The 25,000-nt window shown below is 48.7% G+C and overlaps 4 protein-coding genes across 5 annotated transcripts in view; 1 reads left to right on the top strand and 3 right to left on the bottom strand.

Annotated features, from left to right (window-relative positions):
• LOC113581937 (microtubule cross-linking factor 1) overlaps positions 1-8,008 on the bottom strand; it is a 51,312-nt gene extending 43,304 nt beyond the window's left edge. For both annotated transcript variants that reach the window (XM_035528234.1, XM_035528235.1), the window contains exons 1-3: positions 6,652-8,008; positions 4,658-4,882; positions 4,022-4,180 (exon numbers count right to left, since the gene is read on the bottom strand). In XM_035528234.1, coding sequence (XP_035384127.1) covers positions 4,022-4,180; positions 4,658-4,882; positions 6,652-7,500 — 1,233 coding nt within the window. In that variant the 5' untranslated portion in view covers positions 7,501-8,008. The remainder of the gene's footprint in view (positions 1-4,021; positions 4,181-4,657; positions 4,883-6,651) is intronic.
• A 592-nt stretch (positions 8,009-8,600) lies between these two features.
• Positions 8,601-15,763, bottom strand: rab12 (RAB12, member RAS oncogene family). The gene is made up of 6 exons (XM_035528358.1): positions 15,371-15,763; positions 14,223-14,283; positions 12,204-12,342; positions 11,758-11,847; positions 11,350-11,454; positions 8,601-10,944 (listed from the first exon to the last, which is right to left on the bottom strand). The coding sequence occupies exons 1-6, from the start codon at positions 15,579-15,581 to the stop codon at positions 10,837-10,839; spliced, it is 714 nt and encodes a 237-aa protein (XP_035384251.1). The 5' UTR covers positions 15,582-15,763; the 3' UTR covers positions 8,601-10,836.
• A 1,182-nt stretch (positions 15,764-16,945) lies between these two features.
• napgb (N-ethylmaleimide-sensitive factor attachment protein, gamma b) lies at positions 16,946-21,603 on the top strand. The gene is made up of 12 exons (XM_027017428.2): positions 16,946-17,212; positions 17,621-17,688; positions 17,841-17,925; positions 18,308-18,325; positions 18,431-18,461; positions 18,667-18,776; positions 18,949-19,015; positions 19,383-19,453; positions 19,586-19,664; positions 19,847-19,926; positions 20,146-20,275; positions 20,380-21,603. The coding sequence occupies exons 1-12, from the start codon at positions 17,154-17,156 to the stop codon at positions 20,515-20,517; spliced, it is 936 nt and encodes a 311-aa protein (XP_026873229.1). The 5' UTR covers positions 16,946-17,153; the 3' UTR covers positions 20,518-21,603.
• A 98-nt stretch (positions 21,604-21,701) lies between these two features.
• The window catches only part of LOC113581944 (piezo-type mechanosensitive ion channel component 2), a 64,875-nt gene continuing 61,576 nt past the window's right edge, over positions 21,702-25,000 (bottom strand). Inside the window, exons 52-53 of the mRNA XM_035528275.1 lie at positions 24,501-24,696; positions 21,702-24,106 (exon numbers count right to left, since the gene is read on the bottom strand). Coding sequence (XP_035384168.1) covers positions 23,854-24,106; positions 24,501-24,696 — 449 coding nt within the window. The 3' untranslated portion in view covers positions 21,702-23,853. The remainder of the gene's footprint in view (positions 24,107-24,500; positions 24,697-25,000) is intronic.

Below are 25,000 nucleotides of genomic sequence, written 5' to 3'. Positions count from 1 at the left end.
GAAACCCACTCTCATCCACTGATCCCAGCACAGACAGACTGGGATCTGTCTGTCTCCAGCTCCAGCAGTTCCATACAATACTGGCGTCCGACACGGCACAGAACAGTGAAACAGAGTTATCTAAGGCCCTTCAATCAAGGCAGTGCAGTCGTGGGGTGTCACAGACGTGAAATCTTTCTAAAACCATTTCAAAGTACTCTGAATATTAAACAGAATATGCTTTTCTCTGGAGTGTTCCTTTAATCCTAAGCACTACTGATACAAAATCCAGTGAGGTGACAGCGTAATGCGAGCGTACAGCACACCACACTAGCTGGCACACGCGTCTGCCGAGCTTACGAGTGATGCCTATCTGCGTTGGAGGACTTCACACAGCAGCCTTGCTCTTCTGCCGCAGGTTAGACGCTCGCCCTCCTCGAACACGCAAACCGTCCGCGAGCTGAATCAGGGGTAACGAAACCTCACACTGCTCCACGAGGGTCATGTTCGAAAATGCTTTTCTAATTCATAGTACTCACTTGGGGCAAATACGTGTGATATAGAGAAAAGAATTACGGACACCAGCAACACAATCTGTGACGTGAGGGCACTCACTCAACTTTACAACATCAACATTACAAAATCCCATATCACGATAATAATTTACAAACGATACATCGGGCAGCGCTCTCGGGCAGTAGGTTGCAAAACCCTGCCATACATTCGTGACATGCGTCCTTTCACACCTCATTCTAGAGAACAACCTCACACCAACTTCAACCTTTGCATAAATGAATCTGATGTACACACAGGAGACGTTCAGCGTGACCTTGGCTCAGTGCCGAGGGCACGGCAGGGAGTTCGGTACGGGGATGCAGTGAACTAAGTCTGGCTGACAAGTGTGCAGGTTTTCTGGCATCCTGTCGGACCTGTTTAACCACATTCTCTACCTATAGCTCAGGTGCAAAAGCTGAAATATAATCACCTTAAGTGGTCAATAACTGCACCGTTAACGATCGGGACTAATTAGAGACCAGTATGCAGGTAGCGATGTCTCTGCATATATTGTTTCGGATGTGCGTGGAAGTCATGGCAATGGTATCACTGATACCGCGATCTTTGAATCTGAGGTGTCTTTAACCTGGAAAAGTGGCGTCAATGCTTCGGAATTTGCCCTCCGGATCACTCCACGGAAGTCTTAAAAGTATGTGATTCATTTCCTGCCAGAGAATACAGAGGTGTGAGCCGTTGGGATTTTGTGTTAATGTTTAGTGATTAAACTTGGACAGCTACACTTGGATGCTGTGGGTGTTCATTCAGCCCTGGAGATCTGGCTGTGGGGATGATGGTGAAGTCACATTATCACGGGTTACCGAGACCAGTGCTGTGGAAATAACAAGAAGAAACTTGTAAAAGTTAAGGAGGAATTGTTTCTGGAGTGGAGTAATAGTGCGACGTATTTAATTAAAACACGGCAGACACTTGGTACTGATCCACTGCTTGAAGAGAGAGAGAGAGAGAGAGAGAGAGAGAGAGAGAGAGAGAGAGAGAGAGAGAGAGAGAGAGAGAGAGAGAGAGAGAGAGAGAGAGAGGAGTGTGTGTGTGAGACCTGTCCCAGACATGTTGGGTATGTGTGTGCATGAGAGAGAGCGCGAGTGAGAGAGAGAGTGTGTGTGTGTGTGTGTGTGTGTGTGTGTGTGTGTGTGAGAGAGAGACCTGTCCCAGACATGTTGGGTGTGTGTGTGTGTGTGTATGTGTGTGAGAGCGAGAGAGAGCGCGAGAGAGAGAGAGAGAGAGAGAGAGAGAGAAGTGTGTGTGTGTGTGTGTGTGTGTGTGTGTGTGTGTACGCATGAGAGAGAGAGAGAGAGAGAGAGAGAGCGCACGAGTGAGAGAGAGAGAGAGAAGAGTGTGTGTGTGTGTGTGTGTGTGTGTGTGAGAGAGAGACCTGTCCCAGACATGTTGGGGGTGTGTGTGTGTGTGTGTGTGTGTGTGTGTGTGAGTGAGAGAGAGAGAGAGAGAGAGCGCGCGAGAGAGAGAGAGAGAGAGAGAGAGAGAGAGAGAGAGAGAAGAGTGTGTGTGTGTGTGTGTGTGTGTGTGTGTGTGTGTGTGTGTGTGTGTGTGTGTGACAGAGACCTGTCTCAGACATTTTTGGTGTGTGTGATGTGACTGTTTTTTTAAAAAAATCACAGAATGTATGCAAATGAACAAAATTTAAATAATTATGGTGAAAATTATGCAGCAGCAGTCGTTCTTCACATCAAGGCAATGCAGCAAGAGGGGCAAACTTGGGTGGGTGGGGGCTTGTATGTCCACGGGTCTCTTCTCCCTCCCCTCCTCTACACTGATGTCCCTCTCAGGGGAAGATAGCAAGTGAGTGAGTGTGTGTGTGTGTGTGTGTGTGTGTGTGTGTGTGTGTGTGTGTGTGTGTGTGTGTATGCATGTTTCTCTTGAGATTAGCTTCAGCTACACTGTCTACTTTAGCACAGCCCTGCAGGAGACTGTGGTCTACCCTGAGCTCTCCATCACAGAAACATACAAATACACACAAAAGGTTAACTCACCCCCAAGCCTTACACACTATTACACACAGCACACAACACGGTTAAAGCGCATCACAGCCCTAAAGAGACTACACATCTAACAAAGTCAGTTGTTCAGGATGGGGGACTCTTCTCAGCAGATCCTGGTATCAACTAATAAAGAATGACAGTCGCTTCAGGTTGAGTCGCTGTACTATGAAGCACTATGGCAGCTGTACACAACTTCTTTCTAAGTCAGAGTTCAGGGATACCTTGAGGAAACACAACCTTTAGTAAATCAGTGGGGTTATAACTTTGAAGTGTTTCCAGATGGCTGGACTTCTATTATTCTGTGATGAGTACAATCTCAACACGATTTCGTGTTTTATTGTGTCACGGAGCCAAATTGGTCACTGGCACTGGAGCAGAGGACTTGTTAAAATGCATTTATCTAGATCATGTGACTACGGCTGCCCAATGGGCCACATTCTGATACTCCAAACCAATCACAGACCAGCACCGATCACAGAACCCATCACAGAACAGCAAGGAAGATACAATTACCAACTGTACCGAATAAATGCAAATCCTTCACAATCAGATAAAATGTGCTCAGATGTGCTCATGTCTGTGTTAGTTCTGTTGTTCTTAAATAGATTCTGTAATCCACCTACAATCCGTCATCTTGGGATAATTTCCCGCCATCCTCAGATATTCAAAACCAAAGCTGCAGTACTTGGTCTACACCTTTTCATGTCTTATTTTGATTAAATCTGAATTTTAAAAAATATATCCCACCTTCCATTTCCTTTAGGTGGCTTGAGCAGAGCACACGCATCTCAGTGGCTTTCAAGCTAAAAATTGTACAGTGAGAAAAACAGAGGAATCACTTCAGATAACAGGGCTTGCTCCAGACAGCCATGCTGCCAAGGGTGCTGGCATGCTCTTACCCACAATGCTGTTCTTTCTGATTAGATGAACAAGAGACAAACTCTGCGAAGAAACGCAAACAATCAGTACGTGGCAATGGGCCGGTCAGCCATCCCCTTGCCCGAACCCTGACACGTGAGCGCGTTGTTCTGTTCCTGCTGCCTGTCGCGTGTGTTTCTGGATGCAAAGGTACGGTGGGCCGCGTTCGTACATTCAACACACGCTGCAGGTTTATCCCCTGCGAGCAAAACGGCTGATCGATAACGCTACTGATGTAAATGTGCTCCAGAGAGAAGTCAGCTGGATTTCTGTGGTGGCAGCTAGTGATGTACGGTCATATCTGGCCAAGGGTCTCTCTTTGAACAGTTGTAGATGATGAAAGACCAGCAAAGGAAATTCTCACAGTTTAACGCAGCTAAAAATGGGTTTCATCCAACTTATTTTTTTAGCAACCACACAAGCCTACTTCAGATTTTATGCCAGCTGGTTTTACAAGTCCAGACTGTAAGAAGAACCACTGGAGGCGTAAGGCCCTGAAGCACAGCAGTTTTCCTGAATTTCCAGACACGGATCACCGCTCGTGATGGCCCTACCTCTCTGGCGCGCTCCAGCTCGTTGTGCAGGGCCTGCTTGGAGATCTCCACCTGGATGATTTTCTGCCTGAGCATCTCGTTCTCGTCCTCAGCGCGCGAGCGCTTGTCTTCCACATTCTCCAGCTCGTGGTGCAGGCGCACCGACACGTCTTTGGCCACCTGCACTCGGACAGACAGGGACACGCCAGGGACTCGTTTCCATGTGCCCAACTAGCACCACGCTTTTCACCATACCACATAAATCACACACACACAGACAGACACACACAGACACACACACAGACAGACACACACAGACAGACAGACACACACACACAGACAGACACACACACACACACAGACAGACAGACACACACACACAGACAGACAGACACACACACACAGACAGACAGACACACACACACAGACAGACACACACACAGACAGACAGACACACACAGACAGACAGACACACACACAGACAGACACACACACAGACAGACAGACACACACAGACAGACACACACAGACAGACACACAGACAGACACACACAGACAGACACACACAGACAGACACACACAGACAGACACACACAGACAGACAGACAGACACACACAGACAGACAGACACACACAGACAGACAGACACACACAGACCTTCAGGTCTTGCTCGAGGGTGCGGAGCAGCTCTCCGTCCACGTGTCCGGTCTGGGCCGTGCGCAGGCTTCTCTGCTCGGCTTTGCGCAGCCGGTACTGGAGGATGCGACAGTTCTTGTTGGCGCGGTCCAACTCCCTGCGCAGCTCCTGCAGCTGGTAAACCTCCTCATCCAGGTAGCTGTCCCTGATCTCCTCCATCTCAGCGCGCAACTCCTCCATCTCATCCTGAGGCCAGACGCAGGGTCGCCACCCCAACCAGAAGCAGGGTCAGAAATCCGCATCACAATTCACGATCAGCACCAATATCAACAATATGAGATTGAAAATCAGACTGGCCATCAGGAACAGCATCACACGGCATCATGGTCATCAGTGCCAGAGGTCTAGCAGTCTAACAAATTATATTTGAATCGAAACTTTCAGCTACTCAGTAAACATGTACATTCATCAACAAACCAGACCTAGTGCAAAGCAAAGCGAGAGGCAACACGTGTAGAAACTCTCAATGCTGAAATCTCATGCACATCCTTGTTCAACTCCCCATCTACTCCCTATGTGAGACACTTAAACAGCAGAGAATGAATGAATTCTCGGGACGTCTCGGGGTTCGAACAGGGCGGAATATTGTGGGATCTTTCGCTCAGTGTCCCATGTGGTCTGAATGGTGTATGAATTAAATAACGCACAGGTGCCTTCATAGACCCGTGCGGCAGCAGCGGCCAGACTGTACAGCATCTTCTGATGTGGGTATGTGTGAGGGCACTGCCCAGACCACCAGAGCATCTAGAGTATAACACATGACCTTCACAGAACGATTGCGCACAAATCACAACAGCGTGCCATATTCTATCAGACTGTGAGCTCGCCTGTGAAACATTACAGCAGCCTGTCCAACAGAGCTCAGGCAAAATATAGAGAGCTTGTCTATAATCAAGGGTTGCTTTTTTAGTCCTGATGTCTTACGCAAACACTAATAAAAACATCCGCTAGAATAATAAGGAAATATGAGAGAGAGAGAGAGAGAGAGAGAGAGAGAGAGAGAGAGAGAGAGAGAGAGAGAGAGAGAGAGAGAGAGAGAGATATGGGGGGGGGGGGGGTGGATTCTTTAGGCCTGCAGTAAGTCAGCTGACTCGAGCCTGATGCTGTGAGAGAGGCGAAAAGGAAGAACCAAAAGCCCCCAACCCACGCAGGAGGTTCCGGGCGAGCGAGGCCTGCCAGCGTTTCCCAGCGGAGAGCCATTACGCGCGCAGCCGTTTGCGCAGGCCGCCGGAGAGCAGCGATACCGTAAAGGGTCCCGTGAGAAAGACTGCCGCATCCAAACATGATGTCCTTTTATTAACAGATCATTGGATATTAGGCTACAATTGAGGCACACACGGAGTCGTCTAATAGTACACGAATCCTACAGAGGCGGCACAGTCGCGTTCCGCTCTCTGGGGTGACCCAGTTAAAAATTTAAGTATTCTGACTTGTGTGTTCCAGTTTTAATTCTCTGAATAAGAAACCACGGTGTTCATGCACCACGAGGTATCTGAATGTGGGCAAATAGTGGATATCTCTGGAAATCAACTTCTTGAGTAGGCCTGTAACCGTTAGCGAACAAGAACATGGTGATTTTCAGAAACCTCGCGATTCATTCAAGCAGCACCAGATCAAGAAACTCAGAAGTAGGCTACATTTCCACAAAGGAGCACCAAGAGAGCTTCTGTTGCGCACTCAGTCGGGGTGGGGGGGTGGGGGGGTGGGGGGGGGGGGGTGTCAGGTTCACGAGAACTGGAAACGTAAATGAACGAAGGTTATTAGGTGTACGGGAAACAAAATTACCGTCTGAAGGCTACGGCTGGATCTACCCGGTAGAACGCCAGCCGAGCGTTTCAGTAGACATGTGCTGCCTTAACGCATTTCAACTGTGTGACATAAGGGCACTGGCAAGATTAGGGGTATTAAAGATATGAAATTCCAAATAAGACGACTGTCTAAGAAGGTGCGCTTACCTTGAGGTAGTCATTTTCTGAGCGCAATTCTTCGATTTCCCTTAACAAATCTTCCTCTATTAGATATTTGCTGCCCTCCGCGTTGAGCTTTTCCAGTGCGCGTTTCTCCGTCGGTGTGCCCGTGCCGGGCTGCCCGCGCACAGACGATGCCCCCGATATCCCCCCCGTCGCCGTCGCCGCGGCGCGCATCCGAACAACTGCGCCTTCGCTCGCCTGCGAGGTTGACGCGGCGTGCAGCGGCTTATCTGCGGCCGCCGGGTCCCGGTCGCTTGAACCGGACCCGGTGCCCGACTCGGCATCGCTGCTGGCGGCTTGAGCGAGTCTTTGCTCGTCGGAGAGCGCTTCCGAGGCACAGTCGGACAAATCCGAGCTGCTGTCCGTCTGACCGAGCCTGCCGAGGGTGGCAGCGGTTGGAACACGTATTGGGGATCCGTGGCTGAGAGGACTGCGCGAGAGGGGGGTCAGTTTCCCCCTTTTGCTTTTGGTGAGGTGTGAAGTGGCCTCGGCCACTTTGCTGGCGGTTTTTGGCACCGTTGCTGCATGCTGAGTGACCTTAGCGGCCTTCTTCGTTGCGTGCGATTTGGTGTTACTTTTTGCCGGGGTCGTTTTTTCCTTTGCTCCGGTAAACGTGCGCCTTGAGGCGCGGCTCTGAGTGGCCAACGATACACCGGACGGCTGCTGCTTGTTAAATTTGGGCGATTTCGGTACGATCGCGGGAGGTTTGGGCGCCCGTGAGTGGACATCCTTCAGGAACGGTCTAACTGGAGACGGTGCACGGTTTAACCTCTTCTTTTCCAACTGGTGGTTTTGCGGCTTGGTGTCGTTGCCAGAGCCATTGGCGCTTTCCATTATAGCCCGACACCGGCGAGAGAACGACGGCAGGAGAGACCGACCCCAAACCCAGCCCCACAAACCTGAAGGATGGCACCAATAACGCGGTCGGCGTCGGTTTCCTCTCTCATCACTTCGGATTCACACGCGTATCCGGCCCCTGCTTCAGTTATGGTTTTCCATCGTCGTGAAATAATAATAAAAGAATCACGGGAGTGTCATTTTAATCCCATATAGATCCGGTCTTTCTCCGCAGCGTTTCTCCAGAAAAAATACAGCAACAAATGGAATACTGGGACCAGTGAGAAGAGGGGCGAATTGCATCTGGTTGCTCCACCGTTTCACCCCCACCGAGGTACGGTTCCCCGAGCTCTCTGCACCGCCGTCCGGACTCAACGTCCCTCGTCTCTCATAGCGCTCGCCTCTATCTGACAGCAAAAATCTGCAACCGCTGCGGTCTGACGCCCGTGTCCGGGCGCCCGCGGAGCGCATGCGCCTGTTTTTCCACACCGCACACACCCCTCGCGCTCGGCTTCAGGACAGGCACGCCTGCGTGCGCGTGTGAGCGGGGGAAGACGTAATAAATAGCTCGCTCGCTCTCGCTCTCGCGCTCTCTCACTCACACACACACACACACGTACTTGCTCTCACTTACTCGAGTCTGGAGCACGGGAGCCGATTTTAAGCAAACGTTTTTCGTTATCCTAAATTTTGCAGAGCAACCGAGATTAACGGTTCACTGGATTATAGATTTGCGACCGTCAGGCCAGTAGGATGCAAACGAGTAGGTCGCGTCACCCGCGAGTTACCCTAGCAGCAGGTGCACGTATCAAGGTGCTGAACGGCATCTATATAATGAACACTTATGCACTTTATGCAGCGCTGGTTTTCACCCAGTCCTCCTGCGCTCCACTCCGAGCATGCGATTAACGGGGAAGGCGCAGCCGCCGCAGCTGTTCCCAAAGCCCTCGCTTATAAGCCCGTACAGCGCGCCGTAACGCACTGCTGTCCGACAGCGCCCCCTGGCGGCCGCAACGACGCGCTGCAGCAACGCAGCCCACCGAGAAACACGGCTACGAGGCACGTCTCAAGAGGAAATCTCGCTAAGAATGTGCTCGTATGTTTAATAAATATAATCTTTATTTGCACTTCATTAGTTCAAGAACGCCACAAGTTATAAATACCACAAAACTGTTTTAAACATGCCAAACCATGTTTCTTTCAAGCACCCCCTACAATAATCAAATTACTTGTACAAAGCAGTGTTTTCCTCGCCCATGTCTTAATGAGGGGGCATGTTTTTCTGCGTCAGTTTCATGAGTTGTAAATAGCTCTACGGGTGGCGGAAGTGGTACTCTATACAAAAAGGTCATTTGTAAAGGCAACGGTTATTTGTACTTGGCTAGTGAAATGGTGGACAGACGTAGCTCGGGCGGCTGCTAAACTCCAGCACTGCAAACAGCACTTAAAACCCTACATCAAATCGCTAGTTGCCGTCCCTTTAGTGTTTGGAAGAAGAAGCAAAAAAAAAACAACAACACTGATAGTAAAATCTCAGAACTCTGACCGATGGGTCTAGGATGACACAGCCTGTGATGAAAGATGACAAAGGAACAGAAAAAAAAGCAACATGCACGTAGTGATAAATAACGACTCTTCAACAAACCCTAAACATTTCACATGGTGCGTTGGGAAACATCGGAGGTTAGTACACATTCTGAACTGAGAGATTTACATTGCTATATTAGTTTTAAAAAAAAGTAGGTTAGAAATCATATTAATAATGACAAAATATTCAAGCTTCAAACTGGGCTGGCAGGGAACTACTTCAGATGTGCCGAAGCAAAACTACGTAATCGCTACGCAAGGGGTAGATGATCGCCATGAGGAGCGAAACTGCTGTGGGATTACGGGATTTCCTGTTCACACCTCTGATTCTGACCCCGACAGCCTAATCATAGCCGGCAAATAACAGGTCAGGTTTCAACAGGCCTCTCCCACACTGTGGCATCATTTGTTTGCATTACGTTAATTCAGGATTAAGGAGACACGGGAGAGACTCAGGGCAGCTGTTAAAATCAAGCAAAAACATCCGTCCTGACAGCCTGTTTATGAAGACGGCGGCGGCGGCCTGTAATATTTTCTGAGCCATGTTCCGAACTGACAGGAACTCCTCGTACACAGTCCCTATGCCCCCGACTCACTGACATCAGGACTAAACCAGCGGGCTGTTCCCATGGTGACATCCACTTCATAACTGACAACAGTATTTAGGGTTTTACCAATATGTTCCAGAGCAAAGATGCAACACTGACATTTGATCATTTAATCGTCTGTTCACAAAGCGTTATATGAAGTTATAGGCCCTTAAATACAGTTAACTGCTATTGAATAAAATACGCAAACGCGTGCATGTTGACTGTTCTCCACCGGCGGCAGAGAGGCTCACGGTCTGAAGATATCAAAAGTGCCACGTTAAAAAGCGCCTCCGTCTTTCGTTTGAAGGAGTCGTCCTTTCAGTGGGAAGGCTCCGGTGCAAAGATTCTGCCTTCAAGGATGCGTGACAGGACCTTCTGTGCACGGGACCTGTTCAGCGCCGCTCCGTTGTTGAACACGCAAGAGGAGGAGTCAACAGTGCGGCGAGAGTTCAAGTGTTGAAGTGCGGAGAGACGCGAGACTCGGTCTCCGGCGCCCTTGGCGATAAGAAGGGAGGGTGTAACGCGCAAGGGCGATGTGAATCTGCGCGCCGGCTTACGGACTGAGTCGCATCTCGCACCCTTCATCTCCGCTGTGACCAGACGGCCAAACCGGTGGGGTCCGGGGGACCAGCGCCAGAGGAACGTGCGTTAGTGTCACACTTTAGAGTGTAAGTGTTTGGAGAAGCACACTTCAGAGGGTAGAGACACGCCATCTGTGTTCTTACAGTGTGGAAATGCAAATCTATTGAAACTGCTATGTAGAAATGTGTGTGTGTGTGTGCGTGCGTGTGTATGTGGGGAAATGTTTCCTAGAATGCACCCGTAGGATGCCCCACGTTGACCTCCTGGGTACGAGGTAGACTGAGCAGGGCAGTGATGTACACGCGTGTTTGCGTGCGTTTGGAGCAGAAAACCTGGACCGGTCTGTGTTTGTGCGCTCGTGAGTGTGCGTGTGCCACCGGCAGGCGGCATCCTTTGCAGTGGATGATTCTTTCAGGGGATGGAGAGAATAGAAGAGTCGTGTCATCGTGGGTTCTGGCGCCGCATCACTGCCGACTTTCCCTCGTGCACCGCGTCAGCTGCCCCTCGGTGGTGGTCAGACACGGTAACCGCAGACGCTAGGAGAGAGCTTGGGGGCGGGGGGGAGCGAAGGGTCTCAGCAGCAGCGCATGCGAGGGGGGGGTAGCTCAGGGGGCACGTCTGGCTCGGGTTGGAGGGACAGGATGCTGTTGGACAGTTCTCTACGCGGCACCTCGAGAGGCATCTGCAGAAAGAAAGCAGCATGGAGACATGAGACGCGCGCGCGCGCACACGCACAACGTACGGTGTACTGAAAACTGAGACGACACTGCAAACAAACCTCAGCCATCAGTTCTACGCAAATGTCATAACGCTAACTTTAAAGATTTTCAATAAAGATTAACCTATGATTAACAGACTATTAATTAAAAGATTAACCTATAATGAATTAATAAATAGATAATTAATTAAAAGATTAAGGTATGATTAATTCATAGATTATCCAAACCATTAGGATAACTGTTATTCTTGTGAAATGGATCTTGCTCTGTGTATTGTCAACCTACATTCTAGAGACACTTTTAAGGATATTTTAAATATATTTTTAATAGACAGCTCCTGCCAGTGGTTAAAATGGAGTGGCACGCACCTTACTCAAAATGTCATCCACCAGTTTGAGGAAGATCTCGTCCACATTGAAGTTGTCCTTGGCGCTGGCCTCGCAGAACCGCAGGCCCGACACCCGCGCGGCGAACTGCAGAGAGGCACTGAGCTCAGGTGCAAGCGTAAAGCATGTGCCGAGCACACCCATGCTAGGCTAGTTCTGTGCCTTTGGCAGGAAGTTTGCCGACATGAGTGTGCACGCTATGCAAATGCAGATCACCAGCTTCTGTGGAGGCTTTGTGCCTCCTTAACTAACAGCCAGACAAAGACTCCCACTTCGAGGCACTTTTCAAACACCATGAGAAAGGAATGTGTGAAGTCTGCTGTGCATACGTGCTAAAATACACACGCGTGTTTGAGTGTGTGTGCATGCATGCACGTGTAAAATGCTCACCCTCTCAGCCTGCTGCCGTGTGATGACGCGGTCAGCCTCGCAGTCTAGCTTGTTACCGACCAATAGGAGCTCAGCGTCCTCGGAGGCGTACTACAGAACACAGAGCACCGAAGCTCAGCGCTGGATCCCGTCTTCCTGACCATAGCTTCATCTGACCTTCGCCCTTATCCCCCAAGCTCCAGTTCCAGTACGCGACGGTACGCGCGCTCCGCTGGAACCGTGACCGTGGCCTGCCGGGCGCCACAGGCTGACCTGTACTACCTGCTCTACCAGGTGAGCTCCAGGAGTCACACACTCACCCCAGGTCAGAGTCACACTTTAACCCTGTAATTACTGTACGACCGCACGGAAACGCAAACGACGTCAGCCGTAGCAAGAGTGACCCCAAGCTTCTTCAGAAGAGCCGCGGTCTACAGCCCTGTCCCGCCCCGTCCCGCCCCGCGCACCTTGTCGATCATCTTCATCCATTTGGGCAGGTCGTCGAAGGTCTCCTGCTTGGTGATGTCGTACACCAGGACGATGCCCTTGGCGCCACGGTAATAGGCCGACGTGATGCTGTTGAACCTCTCCTGACCCGCTGTGTCCCTGCAAGACGCAGCAGTGATCACACACCGACACACACCTCCCTAACGCAGCCCTCAAACACAAAACACACACAGCGCTCCGGTACTAACGGGTACCGCAGGGACCTTATAACGACTTTCACGGCAAAAAAAACAGAAAACGATTTATTTGCTGTATCTGATACAACTATGGCTATGATGTGCTTCAAAAATACTTGTTTTGTTTATATCCACATAAAGTGCTTTATATTCACAGAGAGTGCGAAGCGCTCGTGAGCAGGCGTCAGCACCGCGCAGAGGTATTCCAACCATGACATAAAGGAAACAAATCCCCCAGGGGCGGTGGGCTCGTCCCCGCTACGCTCAGGCTGTTCCAGAGCGAGGGCAGGGTGGAGCATGGGGCTAAGGGAACTACGGTCACATCTAGTGCTTTTGGAAATAAGCAAAAACATTTTCTGTGTTTGTAAAGTAAACAAGGTAAAAGGTAAGGGTGGCAGGACATTGTTTACACCCTGTGATACGTGCATAAAATCAGATTAATTTTAAAATGTTCTTTTTTATTTTAAAATCAGGATTCTATTCATTTAGGCTTACCTGATGAAAGACTAACATCCCATAATGATCCTTTCAGGAAGGAACCGCCAATTCTCTGGGGTTACAGAAATGGTTCGCTTGTACTGTACCTTATCCACCCTAGCCTGGTCCCGCGTCCACCCGAAACAGGATATGATGTCACAAAGAGGAAAGGTGAGGCATCACATGACATCGATGGCATGTTAGGGCGGGCGGCGGAGCTGACGATACTGGGTAGCTGGATGTAAGTGGACATGCGACACAGACAGGCGTTAGTTAGTAGCAGCCGCGTGTGTGTGCGCGCGCGTGTTGGTGTATGTGTATGTGTGTGTGCGTGTTGGTGGGGGACCCTCCCCACACATTAAGCAGAAGCAGACGGTGATATTGTGAAAGGATGCATTTCCCAAAATTCGCTTAAAAGGACAAAAGAATGAAAAAGCTCTATACACAACACTATTGTACATCTTCATAAACCATTTGCTCTAACAAACAGAATGACACAGCATTTAAGCCCCTCGGGGGGGATAATCCAAGATAAACCGAATCTTGACTTTGACAAGTTAAATGAGTTAGACAGACACTGAAGTTCAACAGGTAGCCAAGGAAGCACCAGCCTTAAACCACTAGTTCAATTCAAGATTTAGGTCACAGATCAAATATTTATTAACAGAGAATGACCTAAACAAATTGCACTTTTGCCTGCATAATTTGGTCAAGATGACCTTGGTGTCATTCTAAAGAGTGCATCTTAAAAGGGCAATCGGTGAATCCCTTGTAAGACGGATATGCATCGAGGACCGATAGAAGAACCGCAGGAATGAGCTGGTTAGTCAGGATCAAGCGTGGTACGGTGGACTGGGACCGGCCGAGGAGCACGAGGAGGGGTAAGGAGGCGTAGCGAGTGGTCGGCTGTCAGAGCCGAGCAAGCAGGAAGGAGGCGGGAGAAGGTGAAGGGAGATGGTGGAGGCAGGGACTAGGAGAGCCGCCAGACTCGCGCGGGAGGCTGTCATTTTTCTGACGGAAGTGTGACCTTCCATCAAGGAACTATGATCACCACGACAGCGAGGAGGCTACAACAGACGCATGCACGTGCCTTCAGAATGCACTTCTGAATGATTCTTTGACATTAGTGGAACACAAATCGAGACGGGAGTCATGCTTAGTGATTCGCTGCTAAAGGTCCGTCAGCTTCGACTGTGATTAGACTCCGGTTGTCACCCTGCGGGAGGGGAGCTAGACTTCCTGCTTGGGGAGCAGGGCTAAGTATTGTCTCGTGCTGCTGAGACACAGGAAGTGACAAGGCTGGGGTGACTCGTCCCGTTCACTTACCAGATCTGCAACCTGATCTTCAGCCCTCTCAGCTCCACTGTTTTGATTTTAAAATCCACGCCTTGGCACACAGAGGGATAGGAACACCACAGAGAAGCAAGACAGACAGACAGACAGACAGACAGACAAAAAGGAGTGACAGAAATGTAAAAAGATACATGACACTTGTGTGATTGAGAGCAGAAACTGGAATGAGAAGTAGCACGTGGGCTGAGAAGACAAAACCACAGTCATTTCATCACACATGTTAATTAAGCCCTGCTAATAACTTTCTGGCCTAAACTGGCGAAACCTTGCACTAAACTCTCTGGTTTAGAAGTTCCCCCAACACACGTACCCTTTCTTCTCTCAGTAGTAAATGGCAGCGAGTGACAAGCAAAACATTCCTGTACTAAATCACAACACCAATAGTGGATGTCGAATATTATTTTAGCCAACCAGGAGGTGTAGCAGTGAAGATAATGGTACAGCGTTCACTGTCTCGTCTGTGTGTGTGTGTGTACTAACCAGTGCTGTCTGTGATGTGCTTGTCAGATATACTGTAGCACTGGAAGCTAACATAAGCCTGTGTCGAACCACCAGGGTGACGGCGCAGAAAACGGAGGTCAATAACAGCTGTGCGTGAGGGGCTATTTTGGGAGACTGGTCGGGGCAGACTACCGAGTCTCTCACTGGAAGCTCTTCCCTTACGGGGCGACATGTTGTTGTATCAGTTTTCATTTGAGCCGACGTGTGGGCTTTTGGGAAAACAAAAACCAAGTTAAACGTGTCCATCGTCTAAGATCAGAAATGACAACACCTGACTGCACTCCACACCTCCCCACGTTTATAACGTTTATTGCAGAAGTTCCGCTCATCATGAGGCTCATTTGCACTGATGGGAAATGTTATTACTTAAAAAACAAACAAAGTTCAGTTCTGCTCTGATATTAAAGCGGCCTCGCAGATGTTGCAGTTACAAACCTGCAAAGTGCACATTAGGAAACTCGTCAACTTCACCCGTGTACAAGCCTTGTGCGTGCAGTCGAGACACTGCCGCCTCACTATTCACTCGCACCGACAAACGACGACCATACGACGACCTTACGACGCCTCTGATCGGGACAGGACTCCTCACGACCGACCCCCGGTCTCCCGCGGTCCCTTACCGACGGTAGACTTGCACGCCTCGCAGAACGTGTCGTCGGTGAACCTCTCCATGAGGCTCGTCTTGCCCACGCCGCGGGAGCCGATGATGATGACCTGGAGCTTGCAGTCCGCCGGTCGCGGCGGCACCTTCCTGCGGCGGGACGCGGCGCTCGAGTCCCCGCTCGAGCCGCCGGTGGAGCCCCCGCGCTGGACGTCACACCGCGGATCCATCAGTAACTCCACATCTGCGAGCTCGTTCCCACTTAAACGCCTTTCTGCGTAACGTGGCGACTCTTTCGTTAACTTTTTTTGCACACCCTCCTGTCGAGTTTGTCAAAGTTTTTTCTTCTCCGCCTCGCGGTTGTTGTCCTGGGAAGGGAGCGGGACCAGTGCGTCATCGCGGCTTCCGGTTCCGTCGCATTCCGTTAACCTCGCTCGGGTTAACGGAGCAACGTTTATTGTACTGATGTCAATAAAGAAATCACTTTATCTTTATGAAAGTAAAAAAAAAAAAGTTAATTTTCTATTGCACAGTTCTAAAATATTAGGTTAGTTCTAGGGAATATAAATAGAGCGTTACTATAATCCAACACTAAATATAGTGCAAACAGGGTATTAAAATCAGAGTAATCTGGGATATTGGTAATGTGGGACTATTACCAGGTTTATTTTAATGTAAATGTAAATGTTTATCTCAGCTGAAGCCTGGTGGTATAGCATGGCTGTGCTGGAACTGCGATCACATGACATAGAGGGGCGGGGCATATGCTAATCATGCATACGTCACCAGATCCCTCCCGGGATAATGTTATGGATATACATTTAACATAAATAAAACAGTGTTCATAATTGTTATCAAATCTTTGTGATCTTTGTGCGTGTGTGTTTTAGTTGTCCCACTTTATCAATGTGGGACGGCATGCTTTGGGTAATTTGGGACAGTCATTTAAATTATTTTAAAATGGGAGAAATTTAAATGTAGGGACTTCCTGAAATTGAATACATAGCTATTCAGTCACATCATATTTTATATAATCCTGCTTTACTGGAGTATAAAATGACAAACTAAAGGTGTTCAGCATATGGCCTGCATGAGTTCGTGATACAAGCCTGTCCCTGTCTGATGAATCTGAGTGCCAGGTTAGTTTATATGGCACCTGGGTAACTGTAGACCCAGCTAGCCAGCACATAATCAGTTAGCTCTCTAGCCGCATTAGCCTGCCAATCATCCCACAAGACTAAGGTCTTTAGGCGTTTTATAAGACTAAGACTACGGGTCCCAGGTTACAAAGTGACCTATCCCAGATGATCAAATCCACGCAGATTTATTTTGGTGTGGCAGATATCACATTTCCTCTGGGTGTGATATCTACGTTCTTTCTCCTGGTGTACTTAGAAAACATTTTAGGCATTACAAAAAGATTAATCGACCTGATGTGTTAGATATCGGAATAATTCGCAGACCCAGGTTACACGAACTGACCCTAATAACAGACTATATGCGAAAACTAAACTCTCGGTTGAACGTAGCATCACACGTGGGCTCCCGTAGAAAAACACAGTGACGTCGAGGTTTGGGGAACGCAGGATCGTCCACGTGACGGTGCAGCTCGAGGTCCCCGGTGCAGCCTAACGCACTGTGCATCCTGCATCGCCTTGCCTGGTACAACCTAACGCACTGTGCATCCTGCATCGCCTTGCCTGGTGCAACCTAACGCACTGTGCGTCCTGCATCGCCGTCTCCCCCAGCTAAACCCTCCGAAGATAGCCATCATCCGGCCGACGACCGAGTGTTCTCGCTGTATGATGGCTGCGCAGAAAATCAACGAGGCGCACGACCACATCGCCAAAGCCGAGAAATGGTGAGAGACAAAATAGTGTTTTCATGGGTTTCTGACAAAGCATCAAGCAGTCGACAGTCCTGTCCAGACCTGGCAGGCTAGATACAAGCACAGAACGGGTTGTCAGATGCTAATGTAGATTGTTTATATTTTGACTTCATTCACAATTGTGTTCGGTAAAAATGGATGTTATCCAACGTTAGCGCGCAGTGAGCATCTTAGCAGGTGATGCAGCACGTGAGCTACGGTAAACGGATGGTGTGCAGATTGCGTAATTTCTGTGCCCTGCTGAAGGTTGTCCTGGTGACGGATGTAGTGGTACTGATGCTGATCTCGGGAGTGCTGTCATGCCCTTTGATGGCACCGTGTCTCGTGCCAAAACAGTCCAAAGAACGAAATCTAAACAACGTCATTTTTGACGTGTTGCAGCCTAAAGACCAGCATGACAAAGTGGAAACCAGACTATGACGGAGCGGCGTCCGAAATGGCCAAAGCTGGTGAGAATATTCTATCCCTGTGGCGTTAGGCTTCAGCGCTGTCTGACAGAAAGGTCATACATATCCCTCGCAAAATGTCTTAAGTGCATTTAATGTCTCGCTTGGTTGTTTGATGTTGCACTGACCTAAACGATGTCATCTGTCATCGTCAGCTGTGGCTTTTAAAAATGCCAAGCAGTTCGACCAAGCAAAGGACGCCTACCTCAAAGAAGCGGAGTACCACACTGAGAACAAAACGTATCCTTTCCCTTCGAACCATAGTCACACATCATAGTGACCTGGAGCTAGCCAACATAAGTAGGATGAATATTTGGTACAGTGTGCTTGCCTGCACTGACTAAATAAGAGATTTTTGTTTGTATTTGTCTCTCATTCTTCTGTGTGTGTGAGTGTAGGTGGTAAGGTACCTCAGCAAGGTGGTCCTCTCTGGATGAATGTGCACTATTATACTGGACATTGTGACATGAAAGTCATGTTCATATAAAGCACAGTGTATTCGTCCTTAGTCTTTGGTCATAAAATGATCATTTGACAGCCGTTGATTACATGTGGCCACAGCTTTGAATAGATTGTTGTTTTCTTTATATTTCCACATTCTTTACTTAACTTTAACTAACAGACTGTTCCATGCTGCAAAGTAAGGGCTCAGAAATTATTTTAAACTAAATATATATTAATATAGTTATTAAATGTGTACAGTATTTCTACACGTTTATAATTTGCAATGATGTTTTTCTTCCAGGGCAATTGAACAAGCTGGTATGATGCTAAAGGTGAGTTTTCTCATTGCCATGGTTATCTCTTGGATCGGCAGTGAAAAATTCTCCTGTCAGTTTAAATGGATCAAATTGAAGACACTGAACTGAATTATTAATGCATTTCATAACAAGAACATTTTGTGGCAAATCTGGAGTCTTGTGTGATTGTCTCCCAGCTGGAAGTGAACGGAGCTAACCAGACGACCCTCTCGCCCTGCAGGAGATGAAGCGCATGTCTGAGGCCATCGAGCTGATCGAGAAAGCCAGCGTGATGTACGTGGAGAACGGGACGTCCGGCACCGCGGGCATGGCTCTGGACCGGGCGGGCAAGTACGTCCAGCCGAGGAGACAGCTCATCACTCTCAGAGAGCGCAGGAACAGAGGAGCTGGCCTTGCACCCGCTCGAGCTGCAAACGGCGAGCTTTCAGGGGAGAAACACAGTTTCCACCGCTGAACGCGTGCTCCGTTTGCCACCTCTGACTTCTGTGCTCCTTTCTCGCAGACTTATCGAACCAATGGATCTTGAGAAAGCTGTGGACTTGTATCAGAAAGCTGCGTCTGTCTTTGAGGTAAGGGGAGCTACAGCAGCAACACATAGATGGTAACAGTGAAGTTGGGGAATGCTGTTGTTAGCGGTTCGTTTCGTCATCATGATGACGTTGCATCAGGGTTTACATTTAAAAGTGATGTGATAGCAGAACTGCTGAGTTTGTGCGTAGTCAAAAGCGTAAACCCGCATGAACCTTTAGGAAAATTATGGTGAGACTGTGAAATTTAGACAACCTGCTGAAAACGAGTTGTTACTTAAACTTTTTTTTTCTTGTCTGATATTGTCAAAGACAATATAAATGAACAGAAAAGCCAGCGATATTGTTATCTGATCGTTTTAACCAGCGTTGGTAATCCCCCCCGTGTCCATCCCTACGCTGTGCGCAGAATGAAGACCGACTGAGACAGGCCGCGGAGCTGCTGGGGAAGGCATCCAGGCTGCTGGTGCGACTACGCAGGTGAGCGCACACCGCTTGGACCTGCGGTGCCATGCGCCCCCCCGGCGCGTCGGTCCCTTTCGCGTGCTGTGCGTCCCTTCTCCTTAAGCGGCCTGTTCCGTCGTCCTGACTCTCTCTCTCTCTCCGCCACAGGCTGGATGAGGCGGCTGTCTCCCTCCAGAAGGAAAAGAACATGTACAAGGAAATTGAGAATTACCCCACCTGCTTCAAGGTACGCAGTCAAGCTTTCAAACTGGATGGTGGGAAAATGGCCGTATGCTTTTTTAGATTATGGCCGAGAAACGCTTGAACCCGAAAGAAGGAGACGACGGTCCTGGAGGTCTGAGGACATTTGTACCGCTTTCTTGCTGTTTTATCCGTCTGACTGATGGTCTGTTCTGGTTGTACCTGTAGAAAACTATAGCCCAAGTACTGGTGCATCTCCACCGAGGGGATTTTGTAGCAGCGGATAAGTGTGTGAGAGAGAGTTACAGGTATGTACGAGCTCACCGCCTCTCCACTGAATCCAGTGCATGTGTAGCCTGATCTTGTTAAATGTAGCCGCTCACAGGCACACTGCTGACCCAGCTTCAGGTTTACCAGTTTTTTTATTGCAATGTATTCATTAGGATGTAAAAGCCAAAAACTGTTCTTTGATCAGCGTTTGTGAGGAATGACTAACGTGCACCTATGTGTTATGCGCACTCTCCTAGCCTCCCAGGGTTCAGTGGTAGTGAGGACTGCGTTGCCATGGAGACGTTACTAGCAGGCTATGATGAGCAAGATGAGGACCAGGTGTATCGTGTGTGCAACTCGCCTCTCCTCAAGTATATGGACAATGATGTGAGTGCTGGCTGGATTTTGCTTTGCATACATGTGTACAAATTTACGAGCACTATCCGCAATGCAAGGAGAGAGTTACAGGGCTCCTTTTCTGGTTCGGACAGTACGCAAAGCTGGCCATCTCTCTGAAGGTGCCGGGTGGAGGGGGCAAGAAAAAGAAATCCCCCGGCGCTCCACAAGAGGGCGCTGGAGGAGCACCACCAGTGGACGAGGAGGACGATTATGACGGAGGGCTGTGTTAGGCTCGGAAACATCCTAAAACGCCTCCAAATACCTGTGTGTGTGTGTGTGTGTATGTGTGTGTGTGTGTGTGTGTGTGTGTGTGTACGCGCACGTGCTTCCCATGTAAACCTTCTAGACCTTGAGAGTCCACTGAAAAAAAGTGAAATGTATAAATTTAAATCGAAAAAGAATATAAAAAAATATTTAAAGTGTTAAAAAAATAGATATAATTGTTAAATGTCAGTTTATTTATCAAATGTCTTTCGAGATGTATTTCTTTTATTGTTGAGGTTATTGTCATGTGTACAGTATCAGGTCACGTGCTGGTTTAGTGACCTGTCGGTAAATCAGTGATGTAGTTTTAAATCAAATCATTTATATGGCTTATGCAATCATCTTTCAAACGTCCACGACGTACAGTAACGTGCTCATAGTGTTGTTGAACGTGAAAGGTTTGTGCAGCTAAAAGAATTGCTCGACTGTGATTCACGTGGAATTAGCATGGCCATGCTGAAGCTGCTAGCTTTTTGTCTGAAATTCCCGCTGAATGTGTAGCGATGTTTGTTGTGGGCACAGGGCACAGCAGATGGACTGGGAACAACCCGATTTATTTATCAAGCATGTCAAAGTAAAAGTCCTGACTTAGAGTTGGGTCTCACCCCATTTCCGTATGATTGTATTCACTCGGATGCAAATCACAAGATTTAATCCCATTTTAAAACTCTTAATCTGGGGTGGGGCATAATTATCCTGATGAGACAATGCCCCTCCAAAAATCAGAACTTAAAAACGGAGGACGTCCCCTGAGTTGTTCGACTAATCTGTGCCTAAAAGCACACAAGCGGAGTGACGCGAAGGGGGTGTGGCCAACTACGGTTAACGCTGCAACGTCACCATACGTAAGGAGTGCAGCTGTGCTTTGCATCATAAGCCACAGGAAAGACTAAATGTCCTAATGTCCTCGAATTTATCATTCTCATGTCTGACCACGTTGGTTGTCAAATCCAGTCAGATAAGGTTGCCAAAGAGACTGGTCTTGCCTGTAAAATGCATTACTTTGATGATGATGACGGCAGTGTACACAGCAATAAAAATCTCTGCTGGCACACAGCGTGTGCCCTTTCCTGTGTGTCACATACAGAGAGAAAGATACAGAGGTTTTGCAAGCAAAGCACGCCATACAAATATCACTAAAATCCGCCATGGGTAAGTTTTTAACCTCTCGGGGGGGACGCTCCTTAGTTTAATAACACGATGAGGTTAAAACTTTGAGGTTAATTTTAAAATAATACTGACGCTTATGTTTCCTCTGGTTCACCCCACTAATAGCTGGCGACATTTTTCCATTGCAGCCTCCATAGACATGTGAACGTGCACGGCGCGCACCCGTTCAGCGCGGAGCTGACCTCCTGCGCCGGTCCATCTGTACTTCATCAGTAATGTATGTGAGTGCTTCGGCTGCTGATGGGCGGTTTTTTTTCCGCTCCCACCGGCTCTTTGATGTACGAGTGCATTAGACGGGGCAGGAGAGCAGAGCAGTGTTTAATATATCGAAAATGCCATCAGCGCCACAAATAAAGCGTATCAAGGCCGCGCCGCCAAGTCCTCTGCCGGACTGCCTGTTAAACAGATTTAGGGCAGCAGTTTCCGACATAACGTCGCATCGCAAGTTCATTTTCTAATCTCACTGGATCCGGAGCTGCACGTCACACACCACTGTGATGCTTTACGCTGCGAGTGTGACAGAAACACACACCCCACCCCCCCAACCCCTGTGCTGGCTGGACCCCTCGTGTGACCCGGCTGACACACACACACACACACAACGGATTTTGCGATTCCGTTGAGGCCAATACTTTTGAGAACGATTAACAGATGACATATCGATCAGCCGTAATCTGTGGCGAGTTGACTGCTTTTCCTTCTGTGTGCATCAGCCGTAAAGCTTTCTTCGTTTAATGTACACATGGACAATCGACTCGACAGAGAAAAAAATCTGAATTTTAAACGTTCTTGTAATGAGTGCACAGCAAAGTGTAAAAGAGAAAAATAAGGTCCTTCTGCTATGTGCTTTATTGAAGGTCATTTCTGCTTTTCAGTTCCATCGTGACACTGGTACACGCTAACCCTAATAAAGCTTCACACTGTCTCTGTAAAAGCATACAGTGAAAATGTCTCATGTCAAATAGTAATTATTCTCTCATGCTACAATGTCTTTAAATAATGCATAGTTCATGGAGGTGGGGTGGTGTTCTCCATCCAAAACCTCATACACCCAGCGCTCTGGTGATGCCTCCGTGACCAGGGTGGCGCACTGGACCACACGCTAAGATTTGCAAGCTGTAACCTCTACTGCCCAGAGCCTACTCGGTTCCCAACAGCCAGACTCAGGAAACCGCTCTCTGTGCGTGGGTGCGTCATACGTCTCACCGAATATGTACAAGCGAAGCTCCGCCCCCTCACCACCCCCGCACAATCAGTTCTGTTTACGCTTGCATTTTCACATTGCTTCGTCCCATCGATGTAAGCAACCATTTTCTTGCTTTCCCATACGAGCCTGTATTTTCCGCCGGACACTCTGATGACTCGAGTGTAGTACAGCACAAGGAACTACAAACGGAAACTAGAATAACCTTCCTGAAAAGTCCGTGCTTTGTGAGAAGTCGGCATCATGTGACCCTGGCACGTACAAACTGCTTCCTGTGCATATTAACGGATTGTTTCCGCGGGTTGGAGTGGGAGATGAGAGCTTAGGATGGACAGTGCAGTGTAGGTGGGGGCCAATTCCCGGTGAAGTGTGTGTTTGTGCTATGTGTTCCTGAGACAGTGAGTGAAAATGCAGCTACTTGTGCAAACTAAATAAGGCAATATAGACTGTTGGATGATTGCTGTCGTGTGAGTTTCTCTCGCCTTCTGCAAAACCAGAAGTTGTTGTCGCCCCCATCAAACAAACAGACAAACAAAACAAAAAAGTGCTTGACAAACAGGTCCCTTAAAAATCACTTTTTCCCGGTTAAAAGTGTCTGATCTTAATCACAGTGGGACTGGTCTGTCAATCCACACAGGACCACCCCCTTGGCTCATGCACTCCCAGTTGTGTAGGGTTGTGTTTGCAGTGATGCATGATGGGAAGTCTTTATGTCCACTAAAAGCCTTTCAAAATGTACAAGTGGCTGCAGGTCAGTGATGGGGTGACCACAGCTTGTGACAGTCCAGTGGCGCAGCACGTGCGGTCACAGGTTATAAGGCGCAGCTGCGAGTGCTAACAGTATCCAGACACACACGGCCTTGTGCTATTCCATGTTGACTAGAAGCTTCTTGGGCACCGGGTCTAATGTCACTACCATCTTCCATCCTCACTTGTTCTTCTCCCTGGTCCATTTGATCATGGTCTCTGGCGAGCGGTAGAGGAAGATGAGCTTGGCGTAGAGGTCTTCCTCCAAGTCCAGCTCCCCGGTCTCGCGGACGAGGAAGATGTCGGTGCAGAGTTTGAGGATGCGGTCCACGTTGGGCAGCTCCTCGAACATGATGGTGTGCGAGATGCCACTGAAGAACTCGCGCACGAACTTGCCGATCACCAGCACCACGGACATGTACAGACCCATGATGCTGTGGGAGAGGACATCAGTTCAGTGAAGCCCGCACACACCACACCACACACCGTACCACACACACTGCACACCACTCCCCCACATTGCGCATCGCACCACACACACCACATGCTGCACACGCCAGTCCACACAACACACACTGCACTCTGCGCTCCATACACCGCTCACCACGTAAGTCAATTTGGGAGCAGTGGATAAACATTGTGTGTATTTTGAAACAGTGACATACAGTGAAATGCACTGAAATACCGTTAAATGTACAAAACCTTTTTACAAAAAATATCCAGGAATAAGTCCTGATATTTATTGGCATTCCTCTCCTATATAACAGGAATGTGTATATCTGTGCCGTGTTCCTGGTATGTGTGTGAGAGTGTGTGTGTGTGTCTTACCCGTATCCAGCCAGGAAACCCAAGCTGGGGGGGCTGACCTGGTCACTGATGATGTAAAGCTCCAGCCCAGCCTGCGCGTAGTCCACTGTCTTTAGCACAATTGGGCCCGGCTCTGTCTGGTTGACAATCCACCATTCCTGAATCTTCCCCTCGCTGCTGTTGCCCCGGTCCAAGGTCAGCGTGATGTTCTGAAAGTCTGAACGCACACGGGCTGGCGATCAACACGGTGCCGGTCACTGCAACTGTCATCAGGCTCCTCTTGCCGATGAAAGAAGACATCAGATGTGGTTCAGAGAGGTGTTTTGCCCTAAAGCCACCTGCTCCGAGACATCAGAGTCATTTGCCGATAAATAACTGACAAGCTGAAATCTGTGTGTGTGTGTGTGTGTGTGTGTGTGTGTGTTTCTCACCGACAGGTTCAGTAAAAGGAAGGTTTGTAACTCCGTTTAGCCTCCCGCTAACTGACGGCCTGTTTATAACATCGCACGCTTCACCGATAA

The sequence above is a fragment of the Electrophorus electricus genome, chromosome 7 (genome assembly GCF_013358815.1).
Source record: "Electrophorus electricus isolate fEleEle1 chromosome 7, fEleEle1.pri, whole genome shotgun sequence".
Lineage (NCBI taxonomy): Eukaryota > Metazoa > Chordata > Actinopteri > Gymnotiformes > Gymnotidae > Electrophorus > Electrophorus electricus.
The sequence above is the reverse complement of the archived record's forward strand: the minus strand, read 5'-3'. Positions and strand labels throughout refer to the sequence as shown.

Bases quoted from the DNA above. Each gene is read 5' to 3' on its own strand.
- rab12 (XM_035528358.1), bottom strand. From the start codon at position 15,581: ATGGATCCGCGGTGTGACGTCCAGCGCGGGGGCTCCACCGGCGGCTCG. The intron at 11,848-12,203 runs GTGCGCGGGGCG...TGTGTTCTGTAG, and splicing joins GGATGAAGATGATCGACAAG to TACGCCTCCGAGGACGCTGA. The intron at 11,455-11,757 runs GTGAGCATTTTA...GCCTCTCTGCAG, and splicing joins CACGGCAGCAGGCTGAGAGG to TTCGCCGCGCGGGTGTCGGG.
- napgb (XM_027017428.2), top strand. From the start codon at position 17,154: ATGATGGCTGCGCAGAAAATCAACGAGGCGCACGACCACATCGCCAAA. The intron at 18,462-18,666 runs GTGAGTTTTCTC...CTCGCCCTGCAG, and splicing joins AAGCTGGTATGATGCTAAAG to GAGATGAAGCGCATGTCTGA. The intron at 19,016-19,382 runs GTAAGGGGAGCT...CGCTGTGCGCAG, and splicing joins AAGCTGCGTCTGTCTTTGAG to AATGAAGACCGACTGAGACA.